The following is a 12,000-nucleotide window of genomic DNA, read 5'->3' as shown; positions in this document are numbered from 1 at the left end:
TTTGCAGATAATATATATCTCCTTTCTCTATTTTTCTCAAGATTTTTGTCTTCAGTTCTTAGTAATTGACTATGATCTGCTTAGGTATGATTTTCTTTTCTTGAAACCCTGCTTGATATTCATAAAGTATCTTGATTCTATGAGTTGTTGTCTTTCATTAGGTTTCAAGAATTCCTGGCCACTATATTTTAAAATATTGCTTCTTTTTTCTCTTCCCTCTCTTTCTGATACTTCAGTTAAATGTATGTTAGAACATTTTAACACATAGTACCTTATGTGCTTTAGTCTCTTTTCTGAACATTATTTCCTCTTATCTTTCATGTTTCATTTTGCATATTTTTTGATCTATTAAGATCCCTAATCAGGTTCACTAACTCTTTCTTTTTTTTTTTTTTAAGTTTCATACTACTGCTAACTGCTAAGTCACTTCAGTCCTGTCTGACCCTGTGCGACCCCATAGACGGCAGCCCACCAGGCTCCCCCGTCCCTGGGATTCTCCAGGCAAATATACTGGAGTGGGTTGCCATTTCCTTCTCCAATGCATGAAAGTGAAAAATGAAAGTGAAGTTGCTAAGCTTCATAGACTCTGTTATTAAACCCATCTATTCAGTCGTAGTTTTAGTTTGTGGGTTTTTCCCCCAATTCTAAAAAGCCCATTTTATTCTTTCAATTTCTCACTTCTGTGCTGAAATTCTCTATCTTGTCATTTAATTTCTTGAAGATATTAAACACAATTATTTAAAATATGTCTTTAAAATTCATTATCTGCATCTTCTTCCTGTTTATTACTTTTTCTATTCTGTCTTTCTCTCTTAGTTTCTAAGAGAATTCTTTTTGTGTGTCCCCCTTTTAAATTAAGTGCCCGACATTGTGTATGAAATATTGTACAGATAATGTTGACCCTGGATGATGGTGTTTTCCTCCAGAGGGGATTTTCTATTGCGTTTTAAAGCTGTTCTTCAGTCCTCAGGAGAGCTTGTCTGTTTCCGGTTACCAGTACTCCTAAGATGTAGCACTTTGGGGTGCCAACTGAAAGTCTAGAGTGTCTACCAGCTCCTTCTTCTTAGCAGATCCCTAAACTCCAATTTTTTGTCTCTCCAGCCTGATGAGATGCCTAAAGCCCTGCTTATTTTCTCACCCTTTCAGTCATTGATTTGGAATTATCAAATGCTTCATGGGAAAGGGGTGCCATTCTGGGCTGCCTTTCTTGTCAGGATCTCAGTGGTTCAAGTTCTTGCTGCTTTTGAAACTCTCTGATGTTTCAAGTAGAGGACTATCTGATTTAAAATTTTTTCCCAACTTTCTCAGTGAGAGAATTGCTCACACATAGACTAACTCATCATTGCCAGAAGCAAAACTCTGAGTAATGACATGATCTAATTTAGATTTTTTAAAAGATCACTCTGGTTGCCTCAAAAATAAATGATGTGGAATTGAGGAAGAAGAGGGATGGTAGCAGATAGCCTAGTTAGGGAGCTATCACAATAATCCAGACAAGAGAGAATAGTAGTTGTGGTCATGTGGAAATGGAGAGGAGTGATCAGATTCTGGATATGTTTTGAAGGTAAAGCCAAGAGGATTTACTTACAAAATGGATGAGGGGTGTGAGAGAAAAAGAGGAGTCAATGTTGACCCCAAGGTTTTTGGCTTGAACCACTGGAAGGATGGAAATGCCATTTACTGAGGTGGGGAAACTTGGTCGGAGTGCATTTATGAAGGAAGATCAGGAGATGACTTCTGCTCGTTAAACCTGAGATGCTAATTTGGCATCCAACTGGTGATGCCAAGTATATATTTCAATATATGAGTTTGAAGTTCAGAGAATGATTGGAAGCTGGAGATAAAAAATTTGTAGTCATGAGCATACGGATGTAATTAAAACCACAAGACCGGATGAGAGCACCTTGAAAGTTAAATACAGAGAAGACTGTAGGACTGGTATGCGGGCTTAAAAATATTTATCCATCTCTTGCCTTCACGTCCTCCTCTCAGTGTGGGAAGGTACCAGATGCCCCAGGCAACTTCCACGTGCTGTAGAGCAGCCCTGATCTGAGTCGCATCACCTCTCCTGACCCGCCCAAGGGAAGGGATCGTGAAGCTCTGGCTGGTAGCTCCTACGCATTTTCATTAATGCAGGGCTCAGATTTGCAACACAGATGCTCAGCAGGTGCGTAACTGGCTGACGCAGCGGGTCCTCCAGCCAGAAGGGTGGTGCTGTCGGTCGCCTGCAGATTGCCTGGGCCAGCCGCGCGGCCGCCCGCCAGGCTGCACCTTCGCCCGCTCAGCTGCAGAGGGCGCGCGTGAGGCACGCGGCGCTCAGGAGGGGGGAGCTCAGCGGGGGGCAGGGGAGAGGCGGGGCCGGACGTGGGGCGGGGCCGGGCGGCCTGGAGGCAGCCGGCCGCAGTCTGTGCGCAGCTCCGGGCAGAGCGGGTGGCATCCTCGCGCCGGCTCGAGGCAGCTGGAGGCGGGGCCGTTACCCGCCGGGAGCTCCGAGCGAGCCGGGCGGCAGGCAAGGAAAGCAAGCCCGAGCGCCATGATTCCTCTCGAGAAGCCGGGCAGCGGCGGCTCTTCCCCGGCTGCCGCCTCCGGCTCGGGTCGGGCTGGCCGGGGTCTGAGCACGCCGCGCCGGCCGCCGCCCCCGACCCAGGCCCGCGGACTGCTGACGGAGATCCGCACCGCCGTGCGGACCGAGCCCTTTCAGGACGCCTACACCCTGACCCCCGGCCGGGAGTTGGGCAGGTGAGGCTGGCGGGCGCGCGCAGATAAGTGCGGGAGGCCGGCCGGCGCGGGCGCAGATAGCGCGCCGGGACCGGGTACAGACGTGGGTGCGGGCGGCGATTAGGGCGGCGGGGCCCCCCAGCCTCCAGTCCACGCGCGGCGTCCCCCAAAGCTGTGGTAGCGGCCATGAGAAAGGCTCCCCCCGGAACCTTGACCCCTTCCTCTCTTTGCTGCGGGAGTTTCAGCCTCTGTGGTCCCTTGTGCGGTAACTTAACGAGGCGGCGTGAGAACCACGCTGCGAACCTTTCCCCGCGGCAGCGAGTCTGAAGTCAGCACAGGTGTGGAGTCAGCTTTGGTTTTGCCTACGAACTTGTGGGTTCCTGCCTCTCCCTCTGTGGCTGTGATAGAGGAGCGCAGAACCCCGAGCGTGACAGCTTCCTTCGCACCAGCGCTGGGCCAGTTTCCGTCAGCCGCTTTCTGCTGACTTCAGTTGCGGATTCTTGGGTTTGTGCTGTTTGCGTTCTGAAATATTTAGGTCCGTGTGCCTTTTAAGTTCAGATCGGTTTCACTTGTGGACTCTGAACCCTTGTCTGACTCTTTCGACGCCGTGATACGGCCCTTGCCTTTTCTTCCGCATCCCGTTGTTGTTTTGTAGGGGTAGGGAGAGCTTAGAATTTGGTCTGTTTTTAAAATCGCAAAAGGTGAAGGCTGTTTGGATACTTTACGTCTTGTACGTTGAAGAGGGGTCACAGAGTGATAGGTTTGTTGTTTAGTCGTAAGTCATGTCTCACTGTTGCGACCCCATGGACTGTAGCCCACCAGGCTCCTCCGTCCGTGAGGTTTCCCAGGCAAGAAAACTGGAGTGGGGTATTGCCATTTCCTTCTGCAGGGGGTCTTCCCGACCGGGGATCGAACCCGCATCTCCGTGCAGGCGGATTTTTTTTTTTTTTTCTTTCTTTCTTCTTCTTTTTTTTTTTTTTTAAACTGCTGACCCACAGGGAACAGTAGAGGTTTGGGGACTGACTTTTTCTCTGAAAACCTTTGAGGAAATTGTCAGAAGCTCTGGCTTTGGGGTCAGACCCGAGCTCAGATCCCCACTCTATGCGCCTTTGGACGGTGACTTAGTCTCCCCGGCCTCACGTTTCCCACCCATAAAATCAGCATAGGGACAGTACCTCCCTCATGGAGGTGTCGAGAAGGTGCAGGGGCTGTACTGCTCAAACCACTGGTCCTGGCACACAGCATTTGATAAGTGTTAGCAGCTGTTGCAGACATTTATCAAGGTTGCAAAATCTCACCATGTTGTAATGGGGAGTGGGCCTGACAGTTATAACAGCCTTCATTTGAGGGTCTTGGGAAAAGGTCTTATAACAGTGATTACAACGTTAAAAACAAGCCGCCTTACAAATATTGAGGTAACCTTTAGAAATCGTTTTTTGGCAAAGAAACCGACCTTAAAAGTGTCTTATTTATTCCACATGAGAAAAGGAAAGACTTCTTCCAGGGCCAAGCTTTACTTCACTCTGCTAGGCACTAATTAACTGGATCTGTGTGCACTTTATGACAAAAGAAGACAGCTACTGACTCATCTAGGTATTCTAATTGGTGAAAATTCCAGACATTCTGAAGTAACTGATTTCTTGAAGAAGGAAAACTAGGACTTCCATTGTTTGGTTGTCTGGCTTCATTCCACAGAAGGGAAAACACATTACACAACTGAAAAATGTCTTCAGGTGGCAAGCACTCTCTTGTAGTCTTGTAATAGATGATTTAATCGGAAAACAATTGATTTGCTCCCTACCAGGTGTTTTGACAATCCCTCCAGGAACCAAGGAGGTTAAATCAACTTTCATTTTAACCTCTATTATAAAATTAGTTGGTCTATAAAGTTGTGTTCCTTTGCTTGAAGGTTATGACATCTTTTACATATCTTATATGAATTTCTTTACATAAGCCATAACTCCTGAAGTACAGAACAATACAGTTAGATACTTGATATAAGAGCCTAAAACTGAAAAAGAAACTGAATGTATTTCTTTCTTTTTGGTTCCCTTTTTCTCATGGAGAAGTGTAACGCAGTGGTTAAGAACATGGATTTAGGAGTCAGTCTGTGATCGAGTCTTGGCTCTTTACTTACTGGCTATGTGTACTTGAGTGAGTTACCTAATCTCTGATTACCTCACAGAGTTGTTGAGAGAAATAAATTAACAGCACATCTGTAGCTTAAAGGTTGTGCTTGACTTAGGGCATGCACTCAAAAACTGTAATGCGTTGAGTAGCTCAGTGGGTATTTTACATGTAACCATAATGCAAAAACAGGCAAACCTGCACGACCTCAAAATGAGCTTCTGTCTGTTGCAGAAGTAGAAAACCTCATTGCAAAAGACCAGGGGACTGTTTAGAAGTCTCAGGAAGTGAAAGTTCTGTTTTGTATTAGAAGCAGTTTATGTTTAAGGTTTATGAGTTTTGCCTGAATGTTGTAGTTTTGACAGAATGAAGTGTGTTTTTGTGTAATTCTTTTCAGTAGTAAGAAAAGTAGCCTCTTTTCCTAGGTGTTGACTCTGGTTGCATTTCTGATAATAAGGAATTGATCTCATGCTGATATAGAACTTTAAAATTACTCATGTTATACTTTAATGATGTGGTATGAAAAACAAAGGTCTATTCATTTTGTTCTCTGGCCTTTCATTTAGTGAAAATGTTGAAGAGGTGTGAAGAGCTGACTGTTCAAAGAAGTCAAGTTTTTGCAGGCATTCCCATTATTTTACAGAAATGTAAAGCTTTCAGTGAAATGGTTGTTTGGAGAAGACATTTTAAATGATCAGTATTGATTCCCTAGTAATGAGATAATGTTGATTATTTTAAGAAATGCCGCATTCTTTCATGTCTCCAGCAGAGTCCATAGCAGCCTAAATGTGGGTAAATATATGATGTAAAATTTTCTTTTATTGCTTGAAACTTGACTTGTTATTCCTGAGGCTTGTTACCTTTCTTTTGAGTCAGGACATGTGCCAACGTAAACCACAGTAACGATTCGAGGTGCAGGAGACATGACCTTGGGTTTCAAAGAGTTGACTTCCCTGGAGCTTTTATTGATAGTGTAGGAACAAAAAAATGTTTCTAGAAATTTAAAATTATACTAATTTCATATCAAGTGATTTGCCTAGTCTTCAACTTTTAACATTTTTTGATATATACATAAATTTTATCCTAAGAAAACAGATATTTTAAAGCCAAAAAAATATCTTGTTTTTTATACTGTTACATACTGACAGTTGAATTTCCCTGTGAGGAGAAAAGGTATAAATAAACCCAAGTTCTTTGTTGAAATGGGTACTTCATAGTGGGGGCTTTACAGTTTTATAGGGACTTTCACATACATTATCTCATTTACTTCTTATCCCAGGCAGATTTGGGAAGTCCCGTTTTTCAGATGAGAAAATCAAGATACCTGTAGATTGACTCATATGAGAGACAGCTGAGCTGGGACTCCTTGTAGTCACTTCCATTATGCCGCAGATGTTTCTCAAAAAATAAAAAAAAGCTGTAGTCTGTCTTGTGGCTAAAGCAGTTTGCCATCGTTTTTGTAAGAGGACATGTTAATGGTTCCAGATTGGAGCACGCACTGCCAAGCTTCAGTGTCATGGGGTTCCCTCCCCGGTTGTGTTACCCACCTGGGTCCCTGGACTCAAATCAATGGAAATTGATAAGAGGCCAGATGAGAATTCCGGGAGAGCCTTTTCTGGGACTTGGGCTGTAGCTCTCGGGAGTGAAAACAAAAACCAGATGCTCTTGCTCATGCCCCTGGGTGGGAGGGGAAGGGGGCAAGCTGGTCCCTTGGATGGGGTAAGGTTAGGGGCCGATGGGTGGGTTTGGCTGGAGGGGGGCTTCAGTGGTTCGTCTACCCCCTTCGTGTGCAGGCCCCTGCTTTTTCTCCCAGCACCTCAGAAATGGCTGTCGTTTGTGGCCTTTTTTCTAGCTTATTGTTCATAATTGACCCCGCCTGTGCATGCATGAGGTTATTTTTGAGTCCGTTATAGTTCCTTTGTATTCTGTTGCTTGAGGAGCTGTTTGTACAGGTGCAGGCACTCAGGTGAAGGGTCCCAGATCCCAGCCTGTCTCAGCTGGGCCTCATGATGGGTAGAGACACCCTATCTCATTCTCCTCAAAGCGGTTGGGAGTAACGGGAACAAGGAAGGATTTTTATCAGAAAATAAGAGGATGTACAAGCTGAAGAGGATGCACAGGTGGAGGTGTTTTAGAAAGTGGATGTTCTTTACCTAAATTCATGTTTGTAGGTAATGGCTTCAGGTTGAGGACCTTATAACTACTTGAGCATGTGTCATAAATTGTAAGTCGTAATTTCTTTAGAAATAAAGACCCTTGTTAATACCATCCATGTAAAAATTGTGCCTTGTTTTAGGAAAACTAATAAGATTTCTTGGTGGTTTATCATCAGTTTGAAAGATATTTACAGTTTTGGGTAATCTGATATTTTGGGATGGGTAAAAACAACTAGCCGTGTTTGTGGTTCAGCATCAGACTTTGCTAGGAAGTGTGGCTCCTTCTCTAAGGCACTTGCTTCATTAGGTCAGCTGTTTTAATTTTGAAAAGTTGGAGCCTATGTTAAAAGTAAAAACTTAATTTAAATATATAAACCTTCCAATATAAAATAAAAGTTTAAAAATATATAAACTTAAGGATTTAATGAATTTCCACCCCTTTACAAACCTAACAAAATTTTATAAAATCCGATTATTGAACCAAATGCATTAGAAAGTTAGGTAGTTATAATCATTGGTTTGCCTATTCAGAAAAGGAAGGAGGAACTCAATTTATATAGGAATTATAGGTATCAAGTAGAGTGTTCAAATTAAATCACCTCCAAAACTCTTCAGTTCTGTATGATTTTTTTTTTTATAAATTATCATAGATCTGAAATTAATGCCCCAGACAATAAAAATAGCAGCTGTTACTAATTGCAGAGCATTTCCTGGAGGCTACACACTTTGGAAATGTCTTTTTCTTTTGTCTTCACTACCCTACAGGGTTAAGTGCCAGCAACCTCATTTTGTAGGTGAGAAACCTTAAGATTCAGAAAAGTTGAACAAATTGCCCGAACTTCAAACCAAGTCTGGCTTTTGGCTCTACCTGTTCTTGTCGCTCATGCTGACTGATCTGATGGACTCGCTGATTTTTACGCTTAGGGTCAGCAGATATTGGTTTTTGTTCTTTCAGAGGTAAGGAAGACAGATCTGATCTAGGTCGTTATTGACCAGAACTTCTTTGCACCTAAGGCTGTACCCCAGTGCTATTAAGCAAATATTGGACTTGGCATGTTGAGCACATAAGGCTCTTTGGTAGGCTCTGGAAATTGTTCCCAAATCTAACAAGTCAGTCACTACTCCTTTTATGGGCAAAGTGACATGCCACATGGGAAAATCTTGTGGGGAAAACAACATTTGAGCTGAGCCTGAAAGAATGGATGGAATTTCAGTAGCAGTAGCAATGCAAGACGCTCCAGCCATTGGCAGTAAAACAAGCACAGTGCAGAAAAATTCAGTGAAAAGGAGAACAGCAAGTAGCCCTATGTGGCTAAAATATTAAACCTTATGAGGCTGAGTGGCCACAGAACTTCTATTTAGCAGAATAACAAAAACAGTGTATGTATCTAGGGTGTTATCTGAGCACCTGTCATGTGCCAGGCACTACACAAGGAGATGCAAAGATGAAGAGGCCAGGTCCCTGAAACTCATAGTAGGGCCAGGGAGACGGTCGTAGCCAAAAAATTGTAACGTGTCAAAAGAACTTTAATAGGATACACGTGGAAACAAAGCCCTTTACTGTAATCTAGAATCAAACCTAGAACCTTGGAACTCACTCTTATTTTGCTCCCTCTATATACACTCAAATCAGCACCTCCAGTTTTTTTATCTTTGCCTGAGCCTTATGTATTCTAACGTGTGTTCACCTTTGTGTGGTAACCCAACACTGGTTATATTTGGAATCCATCTATTAGTAAGTAAAATTCTCTTTACAGAGAAAGGCACATCAAACATCTCCCTTTTGAAGCCTAACACATACTCCCCTCCCTCCACCATCTGCAAATCTGTTACCGTTCTTCTGATTTTTCCTCTCAGTGGATGGTACCACATTACCCAGGACCCAGGATAAAGATCTCCAGTCCTCTTCCGCCCTCATCTCTGCCCGAAGCTCAGTCAGTCTTGACCTTGAGTGCCTTGTAAACTACTTCCTCTCTTCCCAGCCTTTGTTGCTGCTGCTACTTTAGTTCAGACCCCTTCCCTTGAGCTATTTTCTTAGCTTCCCTAGTTTCTAGTTAACACTTGGCAATACACTCAGAATTAGCTTTTTAAAGCATTTATCTTAGCTTTTTAAAACTTTTACTAAGGTAAAAGTCTCATAGGTGCCCGTTCTTCCCTTGAGAAAAAAAGCACCAGCTACTTAGCCTGTCATACCCACCGATGTTCAATGAGCCTTCCTAAGCTTTTCCAGTTGTGCACTGGTAATACAGAGATCAGTAAAAACCCAGCCCTTGTTCTGAGGAAGCTTAGACTGGTGGGTCTGACTCAAATGCCTCTTCCTGTTGTGATCTTTGTTTATCCTTCCTGTCTTACTACCCTGGAGTGTGTTATCATTGTTATTCTGAAATGTACTCATTCCTAATATCCCCCCCCACCCCCTGCCAAATGATTAATGAAAATCAGAGTTTTCAGTTTAGTGTGTAATAGTGAACTATAGATGTTTGTGAAATGGGTGAAGAGCTCCGGAAACTGAAACATCGTGATAATCTAGGAAGAATTTTGGCTAAGTCAGCTAAGGAAGTAAACGTGAAACAGACGTCTTATGTCCTCTGAACCTCATCAGTCTCAAGTCCCTGCGTATAACTACGGCCCCGAGAGTCAGAGAAACATCCTTTATTTCGTGCTTTGGAGAGGCCTCAATAACTTAAAGGGTTGAGATACAATCACGGTTTTACCATGAAGTTGTGGTAAAGCAGGCGTACCAGAGCACTGCAGGGTGTGGGATTGAGGGAAACCGTGACTGTCTAATTCCTGGTGTGTTCACTCAGCCCCCGCACCCTGAAGACTGAGTCCCACATTTCTGTTTGCCTTGTGGCTCTGGAGAAAGAACAGTTCCTGGAAACCTGGCTTCGTCTTCTGACCCCCTGAGTAGTATTAAGGGTTCCCCTCCCATCACCCCAGTCATCCCGAGATGAAGGCGGTGCCTGTTTCCTGTGATCTGCTGTCCCGCTATCTGCTTCCGTGGTGTGCAGTATCAGAACAGTGGAGGAGTTCTCCAGCGTGGAATAGGGCACAAGCTGGTCACCCACTGCTGGCTGCCTGTTTTGATGAGGCTCACTAGCTATATAGAATGATCTGTACATTTTTAAATGATTGAAAAGTCAAAAGAAGAGTCATATTAATGACATGGAAACTATGTGCCATTCACATCTCAGTGCTGGTGAAGTTGTGTTCTGTGTTTTGTTTTTGTAAACCCTGCCTCCCCTATTCACTGACCTGTTGTCTGCAGCTGCTTTCACTTACAGCAGCAGACTTGAATGGTAGTGATCAAATCAGCTGGCCAGCAAAACTGAAAGTATTTGCTATCTGGCCCTTTACAGAGAGGTTGGCTGACTCCCAGGATAGTGCATGATATGGGGGAGAGGAAGGGGTAAACCTACAGCTGAATGCTTCCTCAAAAACAAGGGTGGTGTCAAGATTAGAGATTGGTGTGCGAACGACTGTGGTGACCCAAAGAAATGGATGCCTAGTGGGAGACCCAGGGTAAGTATAGGTCTCTCCTTTGGTTACTTCTGGCCTCTGAATTAAGCAACGGCTCTTTTATAACAAGGGTTCCCAGAGTTTATAGGTTAGGGATCCATTCATCTGTTGCGTCTCTGGTCTTCGGAAATATAGCAATACATTCAGGACAGGTATGTAAGCCACAGTATTTTACTATAATTTTACACAGGATGATATTGCCTAGAGTGTTAGGTGTGGTAATAGTAAATACCTGTGTGTTTGCTGTGGGAATTCTTTGAGGGCAGTTCAACCCGGGCATTTCTAATTTAATAGCAATATGCTTGTTGTCAATTATATGTTGGTCAGTTTTTTACAAATTAGACTTTCTCTTTTTCCTCTTTTGAAACTTCAGAAATATAGGTATAAAAAAACAAATGATTAATGATTTTTTTTCTCTTCCTTAAAGAAATCCAAAGATCATTAGGAACCTTTTAAAACTCAATGGAGATGTTATTAGCCTAATGATTTTGTGGGGCTAAATAAAAAGAGGCATTAGCCTGTGATGCATAGTTTATTGTTGAATCTCTCTAGTGACCTGAAGAAGTGTTTCATCTCACATTCCCGTTGGGCACAGAGAGCCTTGTTCTGAATTAGGGTGCTGTTAGGTAGATTGCCACCTAATTGATCAGCTGTAGGGCTGTGCCTAAGAATTTTTCATGTAACATTTTTATTGCTGATGGTAACAAAAATTCAGAGGGGATGAACATCATATTTGTGGTTAACAGCAGCAAAGAAGGAAGGATCAGTCCTCAAAATTACATTGGTAGTCTAGAATGCTGGGCCCAGACTTAGAAAGTCGAATTTAACAGCAAATTAAAAAATTTCAATGCAAGGCTTTAAGTATGTTTCTAAAACATAGTATCAAGACACTGGCTTGAAAGAATCCAAGAGGAGAAAGTTTTGTTTGTGAAATACGAAAAACTTGTCAAGTTTCTTTGAATAGGCATATTAATTTGTATTGGGCAAGCCTCAGCAAAATAATAATCATGAAGCACTTCGAGCTTAGACTTGGAGCAGGTGCTTCAGATTTGGTTGACGCATTTTACCAGCAAAGACCCTAAGGGGATGAGGAATGATTGAAAATTGGAAAGGGGATTAGCAATTAACAGATCATGTCAGCTGTGTCCAATACCTGATAGACAGTCAGGTTGATCCTTCTGTATTGCTCAACAAAAGATATGGACAACAGCTCTTCTCTTGAAGCCAGGTTTAGGCTTGTAATGAAAATCTTACTAAAAACCTTACTAAAATAATTTGATTTCTAAGTTGCCTTCCAGCTTGAGTATTGGGTGTTTATGGGTGATAATTATTACAGCTCAGTGATGTTTGCTTCATAGTACTTTATTGAGTATGTGGCAAGTACCATGCTAAGCAGCTGACATGTATTCTTTAATTCTCACAACAACCCTGTGAAATTGATTGTGTTCTCCATTATAGACTTAAGAAAATGAGATTTTTT

General features: G+C 42.9%; 1 protein-coding gene across 1 annotated transcript in view; it reads left to right on the top strand.

Moving 5' to 3' along the window:
- Positions 1 to 2,389: 2,389 nt before the first annotated feature.
- The window catches only part of STK17A (serine/threonine kinase 17a), a 35,673-nt gene continuing 26,062 nt past the window's right edge, over positions 2,390 to 12,000 (top strand). The window contains exon 1 of the mRNA XM_043871902.1: positions 2,390 to 2,739. Within this exon, the coding sequence (XP_043727837.1) occupies positions 2,534 to 2,739 (206 nt within the window). The 5' untranslated portion in view covers positions 2,390 to 2,533. The remainder of the gene's footprint in view (positions 2,740 to 12,000) is intronic.

This window comes from Cervus elaphus, chromosome 18, assembly GCF_910594005.1.
Source record: "Cervus elaphus chromosome 18, mCerEla1.1, whole genome shotgun sequence".
Taxonomy (NCBI): Eukaryota; Metazoa; Chordata; class Mammalia; order Artiodactyla; family Cervidae; genus Cervus; species Cervus elaphus.
This window is presented reverse-complemented; position numbering and strand designations above follow the sequence as displayed.